Source organism: Phoenix dactylifera, chromosome 11, assembly GCF_051530095.1.
Source record: "Phoenix dactylifera cultivar Ajwa chromosome 11, Ajwa_hap1_PhDact_Kaust_v1.1, whole genome shotgun sequence".
In the NCBI taxonomy this organism is placed as follows: Eukaryota; Viridiplantae; Streptophyta; class Magnoliopsida; order Arecales; family Arecaceae; genus Phoenix; species Phoenix dactylifera.
In genome coordinates this window covers 26,285,186-26,307,675 of record NC_143200.1, presented here as the reverse complement: position 1 = coordinate 26,307,675, position 22,490 = coordinate 26,285,186, and the positions used below count along the sequence as shown (strand labels likewise).

The following is a 22,490-nucleotide window of genomic DNA, read 5'->3' as shown; positions in this document are numbered from 1 at the left end:
ATAGGAAATGTGGGAGTAGAAAGTCAAAATTGATGTTAATGAGAAGTACATGTCAAGCTAACAATGGAATTTACTGGCCACGATAGACCGTAGAGGTTTTTGGCCGTTGACGAGATTGGAGTTGCTGCAAATCTAATTTCATGCTGTAATATTGTTCTAGATGCAGTTGCATATGCGACATGATGTTTTGGAATAATCTGAAACCTACCGCCAAATAAATGGTGGGTGCAATTGCCCTAGTTCAGGAGATCCATTGGAAGGGCATGAACTTTTGAATGCTGCTGGATTCTTCAAAATTTGGCTCCTTGTATCCCATTTAGACGTGCATAACTGCTTGCAGCCAAATACGTCTTTAGAGTCCTCTAGTCGAAAGGTTAGTAATAGTGTTGGGTTAAGAACATATGTTATTCTTTATTGACTATATTACTGAGTATTATTAGTTTATTTGTATGCATGCTTACTCTTGCAAAGAAATGAGAGGAAAGAAACACAGAGATCAAATTTACTGGATAAATTTCTTCTTGTCGTGTGGCGAAGTTGTTCGCTTGGATTGGAATGGGTGTGTAATATGATTGTTGAGTTTACTGGTTTCCATGAATTGTGGACACACAACTCTCGCAAATGTGCAGGGGGATAGGGTTGACTAGACTCCTGCCTGCAGTAGCTTTATCATAATGTTTTGCTGGTTGAAGGACTTGCGTTTTAGAAACCGGGATCTGCTTCTCCTATAGGATTGCGATCCAATTTCATGTCAAAAATGTTTCTCATTTCCAGTTGGCATCATCAAACAGAAGTCATTCTGTTGATCTTCCCACGTCAATTTTTTCGCAGACAGATTCGGAAAGGCCACTGCAGGCACACTTGTAATCCACGGAAGAGTTCCAGACTGATCTGCAGCTTTACATCAGATTGCTCAAATTTATAAGCCATTAAAGAACCAGGTCAGAGGAAGAGTGTAAATGGAAAATGGTCGAAAAGAATACTTTTATGCAGTTACCAGAGAGATGCTATCGAGCTCCGATGTGGAAGAGATCACAGGTGCAAATATTCATCACCCACAATTATTAAAAATGCAGAAAATACACTTTTATTGATAGGACCAGCATTTTATTCTATAGTTCAGAGCCAAAGGGAATTATCCCATGAATAGGGCTTTATTGTAGCACCTAGCATATTGAAGCATTATGTTTTGGTGGTCGAAACTCTTCAGATGCCCCAAGATCCAGTCTATGATCTTCACCAAGAAGTGATGCTTTGTGGTGGTCGTTACGATACTCTCAGGGTGCAATTAGCTGGGTCCATAAGCATCCTCAAGCTGTAATGTTGAAATAGATGGTGTAAGTTTCATCTCTCAAGTTCAGCAACGGCTCCAAGAGGAAATTTCTTCTTGCACCCTTGGCCACAAAACTGACAGGATGGTACTGCCTCAACCCAGAAACAGGAGTGAAACTTGCCGCCTGACGGAAGGATATGTCATCTGATACTGAAACCCCTTGGCATATGAGCTGAATGCTCCTGGTTGAAGTACTTGCTCCACTAGACACAAAGCAGCCCTGTTGGCTCACTGATTCTAAAGACACAGTGTTTGGGTTCCCATCCAATCCTGGAACCAGGCGGAATAAAGATCTTGATCCAGTGGCACCAGAGATTATCAGGCCATTATTTGGCCCTTGCTGCACCACCATCCCAGGAAGATCAAATGGCTCAAGCATCACAGAGCTTCCAACAACCATCTTACGGGCAGAGACACGTGAGCTCTTTGAGTTTGGAGTGACAATTCGGAACGTTGCATGAACAGCACCATCAGTTCCATCGTCGGGCCAGTTCTCCATCGCGAGAGAACCATTTGAGTTAGAGATGACCATGGTCTTGTTGTTGAACTGTTGGGTGAGTGATGTCAGCTGAGAAGTATATGAAGCTGGTACTGCAGTGATCCAATCTGAAAGGGAGGTGGAATTTCCAGTCTTAATGTCCCAATCGCCATCAGTCAGACCTGCAAGAAGGTACGGACCAAAAAGGATTGCCTGGATGGACCCATATCCAGGTCGATCATCTGTGAAATTGGAAAACAATACCAATCAAGGCTATATTAGTTCCAATTTTGCTAACCTTCTTGAACATGCAAATTATTTGGTTAGTTCCTCGTGTGTCTTCTAGAACCAATTTTTGATGAGAGGGGAGGAGAGGGGGGGCACAACATGCATGTATTTATATAACGGCATGGCAAAGAGTTCCATGATGTAACCTTTTACGGCCTCTGTTCTTAAATTGATGGGGAGCTGAAGACCCAAGTTGTCATTTGAAGCCCATATTCTGGTGACACCAAAGAAATTTCCTGCCAATGAACAAAGAAGAGAGGAGGTGGGGGAGTCAATGATGAGGTACATTTACTAAAGAAAATATGATATCGGCTGAACTTCAATTGATCTTCTAACAAAGTGAAGTATAATTTCGTGTGAACTTGAGAGCAAAGAGCATGGTGAATCATGCATCTGCTCATTGTCACAGCAGCTATGACTGTTGCATGTAGATTGTGATGTTCTTTTCCCCTCCTAAGTTCAAAGTGATTATACCTTCATTTCTGTTTAAAATCTAAGCTCTCGTCAACTCCCAGTAACAACCAATCAAATGTAGTTCAAAAGTAATGGAGAAATGTAGTTAAAAAGTAATAGGGAGTGTCATGAACGGCATCAGTTCTTTAACATATGAATAACCAAATATTCTCTCTCCTAGAATGAATGAAGTTCCGAAATAGATGAGGCTATTTAAGAGCCTCATGTCGATGTCTAAGATTTTAACATCCATAAACTATCCAGATGACTGTCAGACTCCAGCTATGTGTCAATTACAAAGAAGTGAGATGCTAAAACTCATGATTTATGACTACTTATGTAAACAGTGGGACAAGATGCACAAAATACAAAATGCTGGAAGGACATAAAGAACTCGGCACAAACTACTGTTTTTTTTTTTGTTACTTTTAAAATGTAACACTCTGAACTTTTTCTGGTGACTTCATCGAAATCTAGTCTTAGCTACAGAATGTTTGAACCAGCCTTGACACTTTCGGTATAATGACTTTCTCTCTCTTAATGCACAAAATTTTTCTCCTAGTGCTAGACCTCCCCCAATCTTATTTCGAATCTGCCTATGAAGTCCTCAATTCTGTTTATTTCTCTGATGTCACACATTTATTTAAATACACTAATTTCTACTTTGTTTATCAATTTTGCATAACCAAAGATACTGGCTTGAATGGCATTGTAAAACTATTTAATTTCAAGTGGCAATATTATGCTGCTTCTTGTTATCCACATATGAAGGCACCTCCTCCAGTATTCTTATCACCTTACATGCCAAATCTGTTATGAACATGTCTGTTTCTTCAGTTCAAATATTACCTTCAAATGTGAGTGATTTTCTAGCTTTTAATCTAAAGAGGTCCAGAAGAAATATGCATAAGATCTGGATAGATCAACTAAAAGGAACAAAGATCAAAACAAGTCACCTGGATATGGTAGTTGCATATCTTGACCATTTAATGCTGCTCTTGCACCATCTAAAGATGTCCAAGAAGGTATCCGCAGGTTCAGGGTTGAAGACTGACTAATTGACTGTTACAGTGAGATACAAGAGTCAAAAGAACACAATTTAGCTCCCTGAAATGTCTACAAATTGAGAAAAGCTATTTGTTATGTCCACTAATAAATAAAATGATCTCAAGGCCAACGTTGAAGTGGAATTTTATATATTAAAAAATATTTCCTTTTTCCTATGGGAAGGAAGCCAAGAGCCATTAGAAGAGTGTAATTGTCAGCTAATTGCAGAAGTAAGAACCATGATATTCAAGAAGTAAGCTATAGTTACTACTTGGCAATCCTTTAAGCAGTTAAAACAATGATGCTCTCAGAAATACCTCATTTGCAGAAATGGTCAATGTGACTTGAAGGTAAGGGTCCTGTGAGCTAACAGGTTTTATTTTTTGGTGAAGTGCAATCTCTCCGGATTTCCAATTAAAAGAACTTGGTATATATTGTATGATATAGAGTCCGGGTGTACTTCCCTTCTCCTCAAAGTAAATAGAATCTCCAAGCTTCGAGAATGATTCTATTCCTGGAAAACAAAAGAAGATGCATGTACTCACCAACAACATAATGTGTTTAAAAACAGTAGGTGTGAACAGACCAGATGAAAAATAGCATGTTTGGAGCAGACAAAATCTAACATCTGGACATGCATAGGCATTGCAATATCAGTCGATCTACTGCTAATAGATATTGATGCACCGACGCCTGTAAATGGTGCCTTACTAAAGGACCTTTTTCATTAAACTGATTGACGATTATAAGTCTGGAATAGCAATAGAAATGCTGGAGTCATGTTATCTCAGGTCTCAAAAGACAGCTTTAAAACCCAAGCGATGTAGAAGTTCAGCTATGGGTTTTCTTGAGCAAGAGAAATTTAACGACAACACAGTATGGTTTAGGGAATACTTGCATTATAGGTCACATTACTTTTAGAATATAGAAAACCAAGATTCAGGAAGTATTAGTATCACAGAAAGCTTCATATAATATCACGGATTACTTAAGGAACACAATGTGCTGAGGTAATAATATAGCATTACCTGTTCCATAACAACACCAAAATGAATCAAACTTAGTTCCCCATCCATGATAGCTTCGTGCCTTTGACTTCCCAGGCCCCTGTGGTAGCATATAGATCATTACTCCAGGCTCCCTGCCTCTTTGAATGCTTAGCACACCATTCATCAGGGCTCTCTCATAATAATCAGCATACATCATTTCCTTCGTCCATCTGAATAAGTTGCGAGAAACCTGTATAGATAGGGCATTTGCACATAAAATTAGTACCTATAAAAAAAGAAAAGCTTTACGTGCAAACCAAATGCCATTAGGCTAGTTAACTTTCCAACATAATTTTGATAGCATCAATACTGAAATCAAGTTTTAGACACCTTAAGCATGTTGTATGTTGTACAGGACTCTTCATTTTCTGTACTTAGAGTGTCTGCTAAACGTTTTGGATCAGACCTGTATGAAAATTAAAGGAATGAACCCACAATTAACAACAAAAGCATCTTCAAGCATATCATTTCTCAAAAACAAAGAATTAATCAGTAGTTCAAAAAACCAGCTGCATCAACACTCCTCCCCCCCAAAAACAAAAACACCCAAATTAAAAAAAACTCTATTGTTGTGAAAAATGGTAATAAAAAAAAATATATTGCCTTGTTTTATTACCAGAATTCACTGACGGAGGTTCCTCCTGTTGCATAGCTGTGGGAAGAATTCACAATATCCATAAAGAATGTTCCAATTTCCTGTGAGTTGGATAAAAATTATCTTCAATTCATCCAGCAAGGTCATAACAATGCTACGACACCATTAAACTTATAGAAATCAAATATTCAGAGGAAAAATATAAATGTTAAACACGAGCCATGTTGCTCTTTAATTTGTGGACTGAATGGAGGTGCTATAAAACAAAGTTGTACAATATTCCAGCTGATGTCACTGATACAGCAAGCTCCAGTAGACCATGTAAAAATGTGGAAAAGAATATATAGACCATGATACTCTTAACACTACAAGTGGACCGTTCAACCATCATACAAGCATATGATCGCTGTTCCAAATGGAAGAGTGCAGTACAAGCAAGTAGGAACAATTGAATTCAAAAGAAGTCTAGAACTTGGAAATCTTGCTAATGGTTGTAGTGAACTGCCAATTCTTACAGAGGAATTGTGGCTTCTAACTAGACCTTTAAGACAACTTATACCTTTTGAAAATAACTTTTTGGACTAAGAATGATGTTATTTTCCAAGGAAACAAAAAATAAGGAACTAGCTTCCAGATCATTACACAGCCAGCTAAGTGCACTGGCATATACCATTAATAAGTTTTACCTTGTAAAGAGCATCACCAGTGACTTCATATCGCATTTGCGCTCCTATAACAACTGGGATATGTGTATTGGCATGAAAGCCAGAAAGGCTATCAGTCTGCAACCAACATGTAAAGGTGGCATCATCTAGGATTAAAGAAAAAAATGGATATATATTTATTATCAAAAGTAATGATGGTGAAAATGCATTATTATAAGAAATAAGATACTTGGGGAACATGCTAAATGGCATTAGATTTATTGGCTATACAATGGATCTCAGGTTTTCACTCTCATAAACTTAATATTCCATCTTAATATGTTCACAGTTCTTAGAAAACATGCTACCATTTTCCATGAATTATTTATAGTGATCAAAGCAGCTTCCCTGAAGCCATTAATACAGTAGCTACAATCATTCATTGATATGATAATTGCCATGCTTATGATGTTTGTTCTACATGTCCAATTCCAAGAATTATCTATGGGATTCAAATGAAAGATCATCTCTCCGCGATGGAAGAAAGCAACATGAAACAAATAATAGAGTTTTTTGTATAGAATAATCACATGGATATATTAAGATAGCAAACACTAATATATTTTAGTTGCGACTGGACTTGTCCAAACAAAACAGGCAAAAAATTGGGGCTTTTAATTTTCACTCAGCTACATAATTACCTACAAAATTTAGGCCTTAGTTTCAACTAACTTAGAACTCAAAGCTACATGTGGATTATTATTTTAGTAAGATGAAAATAAGTGTTCCTATTATCATGGCTAAGAATAATTTATTTAAAAAAACAGAAGTGCTGCAGATGACATAGAAAGACCTTGTCCTCGCAAATAAGCAACAATTCAAGTTTTATATGAAATGAAGACTATGGTTGGCTGGTTGCATCAAGTATTGCATCAACCTTACTCAGAGGTGATGCAAGGATAGTTGATTTTTTATATCTTGATGCAATCCCATCATACAACAAAGCCTGTTTCCATGGTGAGTCCAAACTTATTCAATATAAGCAACTTTTTTATCAACTGTTGCAGATATGGAAGAATGTGCATGTTGTGGCTTATCACAGCTCATAAAATACTGTCCATATGATGGACATCATCACATTAAAATTTGAATCACATTCATATTTCTTGTGCTGACATTAAAAGTCTCGACATTCAATTGACAAGGTCAAGCTTCTTGGAGGAACAAGTTTTACATGTAAATATACAAAAGTAGGGATTGGGAAAAATTGCTCATATTTTACTAGAACTTCAAGAAGATGGGATGAAGAGAGAAGCTTTATTTTGTAAGTATTAAAATATTCATATTCACTTTTAACCAGAGGAGAGGTTAGGTTATTGATCGCAGATGAGAATCCATCAAAGCATGTAGCTTAGCAACCCATTGAATGTTCAAATTGTATGCTATAAAACTTCTACAATTGTTAAATTGTTGGCTTTAAATTTGCAAGCTAGGTTTCATTATATCGATCAAGATTCACTGTGAGGACTGTTATTTCGAGTGTAAGAACACTAAATATGCACCTGTTTATGGAAAATTAGGTAAACAACTGGGGCATCAGGAAGATTATGCATTAACACAAGGCTCTAGGTTTATTGAATAAGAGAAATTGGGACTGGAAGACTTGCCACTTGATCTGGACAAGTTTGTTTATTTATTTAATATTATTTTCTTTTAACATTATAGTGAGAAGAAGACAGTGAAATTCTATGGATGCACTAGTTACATTAATTAGGAAGGAATCTTCTTGGAAAGAGTAAAACAAGAGCCCTTTAAGGTTCAGTCATGTTACTAGTTTCATCTTTAAAACAATCAAATATAGCACAGAGACAATAACAGAAGAAGGTCAAGCTTGTCTTCTTGTATCTCTAGTAACTTTCAACATGTATCTCTATGTATCTTTTTCGAACAAGGTTTGCTGAGTATCATCATGATATTATTTTCCCAAATAATGACTGCAATATGAGTCTAAAAAGCCTTGGCTCTAGGCGTAACACGTAACACTAGGATGTCTGGCAATGCCATAGTGACCTCATAGTGCAGCTCGTTTAACCTCATACAAGCAAGGGGATTTGATGGAAAACATAATATGATTGCCTTCAGCTTCAAGGCTATATGTGAACAACCTTCTCGTAATGTCCCTTTCGTAACCACATTAGATATTTCAAGGTACAAGCAAATGGTCACATTCAATGCCTGTTAGAAACGGACATTACATGTTATCATATATCAAGTAGAAGGCCACCAAGGTCAAATACTTTTAGCAGTTTAGGGTTTAGGAAAGATTTGAGGGAAAGGAGATTCAGAAAGGAAAGAAATAGGATTCATCAAGAAATGCATGATTTGGAATGCATATTGTTGATAAAAAACTGTAAATAGCTGAGAAACAGTGCATTCAAGAGAGCATACTTCTTTATTATAAAAAAAAAGGAAAAAAACAATACACCTTCATAGTTTAGGAGTGATTCACATGTCAAAAATTCAGTGGTTACAAATATAGAAAAGTGAAAATTATGACGTGTTAGATAGCTCAGCTCTTTCCTTTTCCTTAATCACATAAGAAAAGGAAAAGATAGTCTACTTGAATCGGAGTGATTTAGGACAAATTTAGGAAAATTTGGAGAAAGAATTCCTAATTAAGCCAACAAATTAGAAACGAGCAAGAAGTGCAAAGTTCGGGTTAGATTTGAGTGATCAAGAATCAAAAGCATAGAGATTGCATAGAAAAACAATTGAAAATTTCGGAATAAAATTTAAGTAAAGTTTCTTAGGGTATATGGGTAGAATATTTTGAGTGATAGTCTAAAATTTAAACATATTGTTTGCTCATATAGTATAGATTAAAAATTACCATATTTCTTTTATCTTGCCCCCTGAAAAATTTATAATTTCCAAATTCAGGTGTTTCTTTTAAAGCTTCAGCACCTGCATAGTTACTTATCATCCACGGGCCTTTTGTTTGGATTGTATTTTAATTAGGGTTTATCACTCAAATAGTGTGCTTTAGAGGCAAATGTATAGTCAAACCTTCACTTTATTCAGACTGAACATTGGAGGCTCGCCACATTCAACCATCAGCTTAAGCTCCATAACCAATAAAGTGTGTTGCTATGCCCACCAAGTGGGCCTTCAACGACTGCAGACCACTCTCTTGCCAAAATTTTTATTAAACAAGAAGGTGGCTCCAATTGACTGAGAATTGGCATTCAGAAAAAATCAAAAAAACTGACGCATTGTACCTTGATCCATATTTAAATTGAAATGCACAGAGATGACATAAGCCTTATTGGCTAAAGTCTGATTTTTTTGGTAAGTAGTAGTAATTAGCTAGTTGAAAACAGTGTTTGCTATCATAATACCTGTTACACATTTGATAGTAACTACTGAATTGCAAACAAGATTACCAATAAATAGAAATCTGTGAAGTCCATGCGCTAAATTAATCTTGTCTGACAAAGAACCTCCAAGTCAAAATAGCAGATTCATATAAATTCCATTTCTTTTGTTTAGAATGAAATTTACTGGTAAAATGAAAAAGGAAAATACTGCAAGTTAATAAGGAGCAAATCCATGATTTTAGCTAGGAATGATGCTGACCTGCAGAGCAAGAAAACCAAGAAAACATGGTTTGTCAAAAAGATGAGCCAATATCAAATGCTTCTGATCATTCTGCATGAAGTCAACATAAAAATTAGAATAAAAGTCAAACATAGAAATTCACATATTACAAAAGGAATAAAAGAAACCTACCAAATACGCTAAAAAAGAAGATAAATGGATAACTTGATATGGGGATGTTGCATAAAAAAAAACTTTATTTTCACTTAGCAACAATGAGATACCTTTTTTCAGGAAAAGTATGTTTTGGACTCTACTGAACCATATATGCATCTAACCCATAGATAAATGCATATATTTAGCTCAAAAAGCACTAGACAAAGACACATGATGCTAAGAGATGCACATGCAGTAGAATGGTGCAAATGTAAGAATGTTCTTATAGTAGTTATAAGGACAGGGGATAACAGTCCAGTAAAGTCCAAACACCATTTATGCAGGGCAAAAAGTAAAAGTGGATCATTTTTGCAAAAATTAAAATAAAGTGGACTTGCAAATTTCCCCAATTATTTGTGCCAACAATTCTAGTTCATAAATATAACTAAAACTAGTATCAACAAAGTTGCATTTTGAGGTAGAGTTTTCCAGATTGCAGCAGGTATACTAGTTCTCCAATGGAAATCATTCATGTTAAATCACATAGAATCAAACTACAATACAACAGTTATAGATATGCAAAAGCATTGGATACAAAATCTATTTCACCATCAATGTGTGGTTAAGTTATTTTACCATCATTTCCCCATCAATATATGTGAACAAAACTAGTTATTTCAAGCTACACAATTTCCATCTAGATATAAATATTATCAAAGAAATTCTAATATATATTGCAGTAATTTTCCCATAATTCATGTTATATTTTCAAAGTCAATATGAGATGCCAAAGGACCATGATAACATATTCTCCAACAAACATTATATTTGAGATGGACTTTATATGCTTCAAGGAAAACCAACTACACATATTGTATACAAGGAATCAGTTGAAGTAATTATAAATGACTGAATGAATAAAGTTTACATTAGATTAAAAAAAATAGAGTAACAAATATACTGACCTAGAGAACCAGGGTGCAGGAGGATCTGAGGACTGGACGATTGTGAAGTTTATGAAGTAATGTACTGAATGTTTACCAAATAAAAGAAAAGGTTCTACATACTCAAATTGTATTATTAAAAAAGAGTTTGGCTTTATTGGAACCAATAACATGGTACCCTTCATAAAACATTTTTAAGAATTAGGACAAAATTTCTTACAAAATTTTCTCTATAAAAAGATGAGATGATGGCTTTTTAAATTTACGTTTTTGCAGGAAAACTATTTCCCATTTGATTTCATCATTCACCCACTCACGAGTTCAAGAAATTGACTAGATGGATGTGTTATGGGGAGGTCATACCAACTGAAATATTCTGAATAGAGAAATAGTGAAATCCCCCTCCCCCCCCCGGGGCCCAAAAAAAAAAAAAAAAAAAAAAACTCTCTCTCTCTCTCTCTCTCTGTGTGTGTGTCTCTCTCATACTCTCATATTTTGGACATTTAGATATCTTAGATGAAGAATATGAAACCAATGCAAGTAATTATCCACAAGGAGGTTCATGCATTTAAAATTTTATATTCTTGAATAAATGCTGATATGAATCAGACCTACATGAACTGAATAAGAGACACTCAAATCTAGAGACTCATGCACTCACACTGCACATGGATGTCATCCGTGCATTAAAATTTATAATCAACCAAAAACAGATTTGTTAGAAAGTTGCAATATATTTGATGGCAAAAGTTGTTGCAATATATTTGATGGCAAAAGTTCTCTATGTTAGATGTAAAGAAATCTACTTGCTAAAACATATTTTTTGGAGGAAAAAATGTGCCACAGTAAAGTTGGACATTTTGCTTCTAGTATAAATGCTCAACAACAATAGTCCACAAAAATAGAACTTCCACATACAATACTAGACAGTTCCACATACATTACCAGACAGTTCAGCCAGGAATCAAATGTGAGGTTCAGTAAAGAGTCAGCGGATACTATTTTCCATCATAAATATGCTTCCCAAAACAAGGTGATAACTTAGATCTAACAGTTCCTAATATCATATATCTTGCTTTTTTTTGGTTCTAGGGAAAAACAGAAACAAGAAACTACATCCTGAAGTAACTAATTCCCATAGCATATATCTTCAAGAATGTTTGCCTAGTTGAAATACGTATTTGATTTGAAACTTTGAACCAACTAATACAGCTAAGCTTTACATGTTCTTCAAACAGCTAAGAGACACACATTGTTTGATTTATAATCTTCAAATATCTTGATCATTACTAAATAGCAAAGGTTGCCTAGGTAGATGAATGTCAACTACATTGTACTAGAACTATTCTGGCAAATAAGTTAGTTCAATGTGAATTATTGATAAAAAAGTAATGACTGCAATGAAATAAATTTACCGTTATGCTGTACAACCTATAAAGAACATCATTCATTCCACCAGTTTCTTCATTTAGAGATAACCAATGTCTCTCTATACTATATTTCAGTATGACATTTTTCACACGGTTCCCAAAGTATTCAGCCATCCAGACCACCATTTGTAATGCTTTACTGTTCCCAGCCCACGAATATTGATCAAGAAGACCTGCCATGATCTGTTAAAAAAGCAGAATTAGTTTCTATGTAATAAATTACAATGAGAGCAAACATGAAGATGTAAGTAACCAAAGCCGGGGTCACTGAACATTATGCACAAAGAATATTCCCTGGAGTATTACAATTAACACCTGAGGCTTACCTTGTGTATGGTGTAATATGGAGCCCAGACATTTTTTATAGCTTCAAAGAGGTCAAAAAAACTGGGAGGAAAAGCAGAAAGATATCCTGTTCCCATTTTCTTCTGGCAAGCATCAAGTGCATCAACAACTGCTGACATTCTCTCATAGAGAGTATCATTGTGTGTACTAGCCCACATCATAGCAGACGCACTCATGTAATGCCCTACAAAAATGATAGCTACCATTCAGTGCAATCACTCTGATTCACCAAGTGTTAGAGAACGTAGTAGCATAATCACCAGTTTGGCATTCATGAACAATGAATTCAGCATAGGTCAAAATTTATTACTTGGAACATGTGGATATCATCCAGACTGAGACTACGAGAATTTTTTTTTCGAAATAATCTAAATAGTTGATGGATTTATAAACAAGCAATGGTCTGTAAAAGCAACCACCATGATCAGTAACACCACAAAACAGTGATGATGAAAAACAAATTACAAGAGAATATTCAATGATTTGCACATATTTCATGAGTAATAATTTTGTATTATTCCTTAATTTTTCATAAATAATAAGAAGGTTTGTGAGTATTTCAGAAGCAATTTGCAGCACTAGTCAGCCAATAAAAGAAGTTGAAGAATTGGAGAATTTCTTCAACAATATGACAAAAAGAGCAACACTTTCCCCTTTTTTCTTTTCAAATTAGTTCAAACAGTCCATTCGAGATCCTGAATTAAATTTAGTTGATCAGGTAACAGCCATTAATCAAATTAGTAATGCATGTAATAGAAGAAAACCTGCACACTCATTTCCAAACATCAATTTTAAGCAGAAATGGTTTAAAAAGGCATATAGACAGAGCTCAGCAGCTTAATGAACCACAACTTTGTGATCTTCCCAGAATTGAGTTCATCTGTGACTAGATCGACAGAACACAGGACTTTAAGCAATTGAAGCCAAACCAATATCTAAGCAGGATAGTAAGGCTCCACAAATTGTCAGAAAATATGCATCCACGATCAAAATTAAACACATGCCAGCTATTATGTTTGAAGAACAGAAAACACTAACCCACAAAATGCCCTCTAAGCTGAACATCTGGCCCCTCCCACCCTCCATATGGTTTACCAGGAGCAGATAGACCGGCCTGATTTCGATAGTTCCAAACCAACCGATCCACGTCCAGCAACAACAGGTACTCCAAATTTGTCTGCTGTGCTTGCGCATACATCGAATCTGGATCCAGGCGGACATCATGGAGTGAGACTTGGCTGAGGAAATCTCCTCCTTTCTGCCACGCATAGACCCCTCCCAACCCCTTCATGCTCCGGTATAACATCAACCAATCAAACTCCTCGAGCGGAGCTTTAGTGTTCAGAAGCTTTCGAGGGCGCAAGTCCATCCATGTGGACTCATCAGTTGGATTCAAGTGGTAATGAGAAAGCATCTCCTCCTTCCATGTTTCATTCTTGGTAGACATAAGCTGAGCACGGACTGTGTGCGAGGATAGCTGAGTAGGAGTGTTCGTACATTCCTTTGCAGAGACTTGGCCTGATAGCGTGGATGCTAGGAATAAGAAACCAAGCAACAGCCCATATGCCATTTTCCGTCTATTGTTCAAGTAAGAACGCCCGACTAGAAGATAAACTATCGGACATACACTGAAGGAGAATGAGAAAACCTGGAATTTTCGAAGAAGATAAGAGTGTTATGCCAATTGAAACTCGACAAGCACAGTGACTAAATTCTACAAAAAAAACAAAGATATAAAGAGAAAGAAGCCAGCGAACTTAAAAGAAATCTTCGAAATTTTCTTTGAAATTCCGACATATGATTCAACATCATTGGAGAAAACACAAAATTCTAGACAGAGTGTGAAGTGCGTGCCGGGACTAAGCTAAAAATCGGATCTTTTTCATATCTACTAACAAAACATCAAGAAAGGCGAAGAATCAGTCAGGAACAGATACCAGCGTAGCAAGAACACACAGAGAATTGCGAGGGGTCAAGATTTAACGCCAGAGGAGCACAAAAAGATACGATCTTTTTTCAAGTAAATGGATAGTTTCTGTACCCAGCGACCGGCCTTCAAAGGAATCCAGCTCCAAGTACGAAGACAACCAAGATACCAACAAGCCGCAAGAAGTAGATTGATTACGACACGGATTATTTATAAGCTGTCTCGAAAGGATAAGGCCGGTGCGGTGCAATTTTTGCTCCCGTGAACGAAAGAATTGAGAAGGAAAGGAGGCATTCTCATTACCAAAAAAGAAACAAAAAAAAGGAAGGAAAGGGGGGATTAACCGGGGAAAGGACAAATCCAGAAAAGATCACGGGGTTTTACGGCGCCATGTGATCCTTCAACCTCGGCTCTCGGCCCCAAGGCCACCTCCCTCCTTCTGTAGCCCCATTTACCAATTCTACACCCTCGGTCGGCGTCACTATCTCGATCGATCGCCATCGGTGGTGGAATTGGCGTCATCTGCAACCGACAGCTCCGCTCCATCTGCAGCGGGAAAGAAAGGAGGAGAAGGAACCGTTGCGTCACTCTGGCTCCAATCGATCGATTAGGTTTAGGATTTGAGACTTGGGTTAGGGTTAGCTTCAGGATCTTGGGCATTTTTTTGGAAAAAAAAGAAAAAAAAAATTATGGGGAAAGTTGGCGGCTTCTTCTGACACGCGAGGTGGGACCCGGGGAGTAGATTCTTGTGGTGGCGAGCCTACACGGAATCTCCAAGGATAGCTTCCATTTCTTATCTTTTTCTCAACGCACTTTGAGACAACGTCCTTGGTATTTCTTTAAAGGCTCGAGTGACAGATTTATATACGATATTTAAACTCTATAAGGTGTTATATGATACACTGAATCTTTCATATGTAATATCTAGATAAGAAAGCGGGTTTTGTGAAAATAATAACGCACTTTGAGACAACGCCGTTGGTATTTCTTTAAAGGCTCGATTGACAGATTTATATACGATATTTAAACTCTATAAGGTGTTATATGATACACTGAATCTTTCATATGTAATATCTAGATAAGAAAGGGGGTTTTGTGAAAATAATATTTTCTCCTTCATTCCATCCTCAACAACCCATGGCTCCACTATATAGCCCAAAGATCACCAGCCTACACTATTTTTTAACGGCATTAGATGGCGTAAGTACATATGTAAAAATAAAGATAAAAAAGCAAATTAAGTATTTTACGAGAAGATACATGCAAATATTAATTTTGAAAGATATTCATGCAAAATTTGATGTTTAGAAAAATATTCATACAAAAAAATTCTATAATATATCATCTACAGTAGCTACATATACATATTGTTTTTGGTTTGTAGGAGAAATAGATATTGTTTCATCAGATCGGTTGGATTTTGACTTATTTCTTGAATATTGTTGGAGTAGAATTCAGGGATATATTTTCCTATAATCATACTTATTTCTTTTCATTTTTCTAATAATATCAGTCTGAATATAGAGAAACATGAACAAAAAAAAAAAAAGAAAGAGAAAGGTGATATCCTAAAAATTCCAATGCGTGATGCTAGTGAGAGGGTGTCCTGAGAAGTATGCGTCCATAAGCGGGTCCACCTCCATGGAAAAAAAACTTTGTTGGTCGGTTGGTGATTTATTCAAGCTGGGTTAGGGTGTCAGACGGTAGGGTTTCAAAGGACTAGCAGATCTACCAAACTTTCCGGCTTTTTTAATACAACCAAACTCCCACCAAAAGAAATATACTTCTCTTGTTAAAATTTAGATGGCAATAGAAACCTTGGCGTCTCAATTATCTGGTGGTTGTTTTCTTTTCTTGGAGAGTTTCTTCTTCTGTCTAGGTGATGAATAGAGAGCAACCGATATAGCTGGTTGTGCTCATGCGAGAGCAGTATGAGCAGCTGATATACCAAAAAAAAAAAAAAATAAGGGTGGCAGCTGTTGTAACTTATGCTTGTGCTAAGTTCAAATAAGAGCCCGTAGTTAAAGTCATCCATTAACTTTCAGAAATTGAGTTCATGTCGTTGGAACATCCATGCATCAAACTTAATCTTAGCAATACTTGGTTGGCTGGTGACTTATTCAAGCCATAAAGGTCAGACGGAATTTAATCAAGGGACTCAGAGATCTACCAAACTTTCCTTTGTATTTAATACAACCCCACTCCCACCAGAAAATATACACCCCCCCCCCCCCCCCCTCTTCCATTTATGCCAATTTTCTCTTGTTGGAATTTAGATGGTCATAGGAACCTTTGCATTTCAGCAAACTGGGTTTTCTTGGAGAGTTTCTAATATCAAGGTGATGGATAGAGATTGCCATGGAAAAGCTTCATTTGGTTGTTTGGCCAAAGTGAACAAGTGGCAATTGATGTTGGGTGCCATCAATGCGGTAACCTGTGCTTGTTCTTAAATTAAATGAGAGCTTAAAATTTAGGCCAAAAGTTCTTTGCATACCTAGGTGCATATGAGGGCTGTTTTTGAAATTTAAGGCACTCAAATGGAGGTCTCTGCATTTCCTAACAACGAATGCCAACACCAACAATTTTTTTTATGGTTAGTTGTGTCCAAACCAAGCTCACATTTATCACAAACTAACAGGGAGGATTTCAAAAAAAAAATAATTCTTGCAAACATGGCAAATAATGATTTGTACCTAGATGTGGGAGAAAAGGTTGGTTTTGCATCAGGATTAGCAGGATCTTGTTGTTAACCTTAGATAAATTTTCCATATCTATGATACTTTATCTTGAATTTATAATTGTTCTTCTAATAGGATTTTTACCTTTATGAGATTCTCTAACTGACTTTTATTTTGAATTTTTAAATTTATTATTCGGCTTCTCATTTTTATTTCTACTACCAAAAAAAAACCTCTTCGTTTTGAGATTATCTTGTCAAATCACTAATCTGAGTATTAAATACTTGTCAATTAAAAAGTATATTTTTTAACTCTGCTAATATAGGTTGTTTATGCTATCCAAAAATAGTAATATAAAAATGCTATACTCCTTATTCAAATCACGAACCAACATTCTATGTCTTTTATTTTCATCGTATAAGAATTTGGATCAAGCATGCTAAGCTTATCAAATAATTTTTTTTCTTTAAGAATATACTAGGAAATTGTAAAATTTTCTTATCTGAGAGCACCAGTCTCGTTCTCTAAAAATTGAAGCCAAACTTTATTAAACTTTGAGTGAAAAGTAGCAAGAATGTCTCATATTATCTTCGGCTACTTTGTATTTTGAATATGTTGATGATTAGCTTCATCTACGTTACTCCTAAGAACATACATAGCATTACCAACTTTGATTTTCTACTCCTTTTTTTTTCTCACTTCTACATTATCAAGAGTTTCCAATGGCATGACCGTATCTATTCCGTTCACGAGTTCATGATCTTTCATAAATCTTGCATAATCAATTAAAATAGTGTGGTTCAATTTTTTAATCCCCATGCTAGAGACGGTAGTAACTTCAGCTTCACCTCTTAAATCACCGAATAAGAATCCATATGCTTGCATCGCCGTGCAGCGAAATACTAAAAGCTCTTCAACTACGCCAAGCTGACGAATATACGAACAATCAATTTCGAAGTTTATAACTTTGATACCATGTAGAGCAGCATGCTATACAAAGTGGATCGATCGTGCCGGCTCAAAAGCCAAAACATATACCAATTAAATCAAATAAATATAACAGAGAAAACATTAGAAGAAAAAATATATTTATTTATAAAAATAAAAATCAAAACAATATACCTTATGTTTCTTGCGAGAAGCCTCATGAAAATTCTCCCAACCACGAAAGACTTTCGGCCAAAAAAATCTTCCCCACTTTCTTCCTCACGTCACACGAAAAGGACGCCCCAAAGAGGGGCTCACTTCTCTTCAGAAAAAACAACTCCAGACCCTTCCATTCCCACTAAACTTCAAAAAGCAAACAGAACGCCAATTAATGTGGAGCAGCACGTAAAAACAAAACGCAAGAACTTTATACTTTGAAGTCCATGATAACCCCAGCATTTTTTTTAAAATTTTTCAGGAGACCACTTGCAATTAAGAGTATTTTTTTTTTTTTTTTGGTAGAGACTTAATAGTAGATTTTGAGATTCAAGTTCAAAATCTAGAAAACCACTAAAAAGATTTATTGGTGACGCATCGCACTGAGTCTCAATCGACCTGCTGTGGAACCGCTTCTGATGTCACCATGAACGAAGTGTGTCCGCAACGATAACCTCTTCGCAACCAAACCCGTAGTTTCTTGGTTGAGGCTTTCTTTCTGGCCGGCCCTTTCAAGTGGGGTGATGACATTAAAGTTGTGCTGCTTTATACCGGTTGCCTGATTGGGATTAACATGAATGTAAGAGATTTTCGAGGAGAGGATTTTGTGATGATCATGGTCGAGTAAACTCTATTCATTTTTATTCAAGTTTCGGATCGAGTCTATATAAAATTTAATATTTCCATGCCGAAGCTTGGCCCATGATCAGCTATGGTGCTGAAGCCACATATCTGACTAGTACAGATCATCATGGGCTGGATTTGGATTAAAAAATATCAAATTTTATATAAATTTAGCCTGAAACTTAATTAAAAATGAATAGAGTTTAGGCCCAAAGCCCGTCTATCACCCGTTCTTAAAGAAGGAAAAAGTGACTTTATCAATGCAACAACAAGGCCTTGGAATAGCTTGGCCCTTCTTTTATGGCTTTCTTGGCGGAAGAAAGAAGGGAGAGTAGATCCTTTCTCGGACTGCTACTCTTTTTCATTTTCATGACAGCAACTTGTATAGACTAGTCCAATCGTGAAGCAATATTTATGAAAATATGTATATTGAGCTCTCTTTTTTCTATCCATGTTTATGTTACTTGGCGGTTGAACTGGTTCACCATCTCAGTGATAGATCTTGTCCAATCAATAATCTTTTCTCTAAAACTCTAGTGACAGCACACATCTTCCTATGGGGTGATGTAAGGAGAAATTTTTTAAGAGAAAAATAAAGAGAGAATGGAGAAAAACATTAAATTTTATTTTTTAAAAAAAATAAAAGATTAATTATTTATGCTCGGTCATCGACGATGTAAAGATTATTTGGTAACAAATATAATTTGGACGATTGTGTTGGAACATTTAAGAGATGGGATCACTGTACGGATTCTAAATATTTTTCTTTTTTCTAAAATGAACCCTGACGGTGCAGAGGCAGAGTTACAATTCGCTCTAAGATTCGAACGCTTTTGTCCACGCGTCAACTCTAGGCGGCACTACCCCATAATGATCCGTATACGCCCGACCCATTGCGGGTATTACCCAAAAAATGATGCACCAATTGCGGGACATATTTCGTATTTTAAGTTTAATAAGGGCCTTCCTGAAAATTTGATTCTTTTTACCCATATGCTACGCCGGGCCGCCCTAGGGTTCCCTTTTTCGCTGCGATAAGGGAATTAGGGTTTTGGGGGCGAGGGCGAGGGCGAGAGAGAGGCGGGCGGCGACAATGGTGGAAAAGGCGAGTAAAGGGAGGAAGGAGGAGGTGGTCACGAGGGAGTACACCATCAATCTACACAAACGCCTCCATGGATGGTACGATACTATTTTGTTCCCAATTTTCTTCCCCTTTTGTGCCAATATTTACCCTTTTGTTTGGTTCTCTGATCGCTAAATCGAAAGGCGTCTCCTTTAGCGTAACATTTATCTCGAGGTTAGATTCCTCCATAGTCTTTGGCTTTTTATGTTTTGCCCTTTGTGATTATCGATCAAATACTCGAATCTATGACATCCACATAGAAATTTATCGAATTCCGTCTCTTTTAACTAAAATTAGGGTACATTTTGGTCCATTTTATTGCGAGGAAATATTATTGGTAGCTGTTTCTGTTGTCCTTGGGTATTAGAGTGAATAATAGATGTGTAGTTATACTTCTGAAATGTTTTGGTTGGAATCAGAGATAGGCGATTTCCGCTGGCTTCTCTCGTTCCATGTCCAGTGATGTGATAATTTAAGTTTCCAGGCTTGCTGGATTGATAAATTAGACTTTGTTTTGACCAAGCTGATGGCCTTTTTTTGCTAATTTATAGTAGCATTAGTAGTCTTCTTAGGGCAGTCTCATCTTTTATTGCACTATTTTGAGGTTATACATTTAGTTGATTGCAAATTGGTTACCTATTATAATTTGATTTTAAATAAATAAAGCTGCGTTTAGCATTGATCGACTCTTTGATTTTGACAAAGAATTGGTTATTTGTGACCATTCTATTGGAGAGATGGAAAAGGGAATAAGGAGCATTCTACTTTTTTGCAGCAGCATGGAATTAAGATGGGGACATGTGAGATCATATGTGTAGAAATATTGGCTTCTCTTGCAATTCTTCTTTCATATAGGCTTTTAAAATTCGTATTTTATCTACTTTAGCTACTTCTTCTGTGTGTTGAAATGATATTTTCCTCCTTTTGAGTAGTGTTTTTTGTGTATTATGTACATTGCATGGTGATTTCTACATGAAGGTAGCTTTGGGTTCTATTATTCTTTTTAGCATAATTGGAAAATTTTTACAACCTTAATTTGTGCCAAAATTTGGGATACCAAAGCTCTCCGATGAAAAGTCAATATTTGGTGAGAAGCTTGTATCCAATCTCGATGAGTAAGGAGATTTCTTATGCTCGCCAGGGTGCGATTTGTGTATGTGTTGATCTGAACAATATGATCTCACTCTCTCTCTCTCTCTCTCTCTCTCTCACACACACACACACACACACATGTTTGAGACACGGAGACATGCTTTCATGAGCTTAATTTTGTCTCCTAATGCATATGCATTCTCAGACACTTTTATGTAAGGTGGCATATCCTAACTGCATACAAAAGTCTGATGCAATGGTATAAACATTATAATCCTTCATCCTTTCTTTTATTGGAGATGTGCAAAGGCATTAGAATTTTGTTATTTTCCTGCCTGCATGTTACCTTTGCATCATTTCTTTAAACCTTTCTGTGTGCTGATTTCTCGCTTATTATTTATTTCTGAGCAGCACTTTCAAGAAGATGGCCCCCAATGCTATCAAGGAAATTAGGAAGTTTGCACAGAAGGCAATGGGTACAACAGATGTGAGGGTTGATGTGAAGCTTAACAAGCACATCTGGAGTAGGGGGATTCGAAGTGTGCCGAGACGTGTGCGCGTGAGAATCGCTCGCAAAAGGAATGAAGAGGAGGATGCCAAAGAGGAGCTCTATTCACTGGTAACTGTTGCAGAGGTTCCCCCGGAGGGGCTCAAGGGACTGGGAACCAAGGTCGTAGAGGAAGCAGACTAAACTGTCTTCTTTTGTTACTCTCAGGTCATGGTGGTGAAGAGACATTAGTTTAAGATTCTGTAGGGAACTTTGCTTGCAATTCAGATATTTTGAATCTTCTATCCTTTTTTTGTCATATTTGCTTAATATTATTTTGTGTTATGTTATATTTTGATGTGTAGAACCATGATTTGTTCCTATATTTCCTTGTCTGTCAAAGATTTAGTAGAACTTGAACATGATTATGGGTTATCCTTCCTCGATGAATCTAGTCACTGTCTTCTGTTTTTAATTATATGTAAGCATAGTCAACTGGTTAGTTAAAAATAGAAAGAGCACAAAGGATATGTTAAAAGCTCACTTTAATTCAGAGAATTTCAACCTCCTCTGTAGCACGTTAACACAGAAAACACAAGACAAATAAAGAAAACTACCAAACGCTCAAGATTCTTGAAAAAAGAGAGAATCAAAAATTTAATTCTAAACCGAAGAACTTGGCATCATGACAAACTCTATCAAATCCAAACAGATAAAAGAGAACAATGGAAAGAGTACCAAAAACTTGACAAGCAAAGAAAATATTCAAAGGCTCAAGAACCTTGAGAGAAGGTAGTGAAAATTTAGTTCTAACCTAAGAATTTGACATTCGCCGTTCCTCTTTCTCTTTTAAATCTAAGAAACGAGCAAAAGGACTCACAAATTTTGAAAAAAAATGAATCAAAGATTGTCATCCTCTGAAACTCAACCCGACGGATCTAAGCTAAAGAACGATAGAAAGCATCAAAAACATGAGAAGCAATAAATAAATAAATAAAAAATCTTGAAAAACAGGCAAAAAAAATTAGTTTTAATCCCAAGACTTAGATATCCTCAG

General features: G+C 36.4%; 2 protein-coding genes across 6 annotated transcripts; one reads left to right on the top strand and one right to left on the bottom strand.

The window, feature by feature from the left end:
- Positions 1 to 1,071: 1,071 nt before the first annotated feature.
- LOC103702309 (uncharacterized) lies at positions 1,072 to 15,097 on the bottom strand. 5 transcript variants are annotated; one of them, XM_017841636.5, is made up of 13 exons: positions 14,631 to 15,097; positions 13,398 to 14,007; positions 12,341 to 12,543; positions 12,000 to 12,197; positions 9,524 to 9,595; positions 5,930 to 6,025; positions 5,265 to 5,344; positions 4,979 to 5,054; positions 4,628 to 4,838; positions 3,917 to 4,113; positions 3,509 to 3,614; positions 2,246 to 2,335; positions 1,072 to 2,053 (listed from the first exon to the last, which is right to left on the bottom strand). In XM_017841636.5, the coding sequence occupies exons 2-13, from the start codon at positions 13,927 to 13,929 to the stop codon at positions 1,311 to 1,313; spliced, it is 2,604 nt and encodes an 867-aa protein (XP_017697125.3). In that variant the 5' UTR covers positions 13,930 to 14,007; positions 14,631 to 15,097; the 3' UTR covers positions 1,072 to 1,310. The 5 variants fall into 5 exon arrangements, with proteins under 5 accessions (XP_017697125.3, XP_008782898.4, XP_017697123.3 ...); XM_008784676.6 differs by having other exon boundaries at positions 14,671 to 15,028; XM_017841634.5 differs by having other exon boundaries at positions 14,401 to 14,997.
- Positions 15,098 to 19,744: 4,647 nt separating this feature from the next.
- Positions 19,745 to 21,883, top strand: LOC103702308 (large ribosomal subunit protein eL31). The gene is made up of 2 exons (XM_008784675.6): positions 19,745 to 19,910; positions 21,358 to 21,883. The coding sequence occupies exons 1-2, from the start codon at positions 19,825 to 19,827 to the stop codon at positions 21,635 to 21,637; spliced, it is 366 nt and encodes a 121-aa protein (XP_008782897.1). The 5' UTR covers positions 19,745 to 19,824; the 3' UTR covers positions 21,638 to 21,883.
- The last annotated feature ends 607 nt before the right edge of the window (positions 21,884 to 22,490 follow it).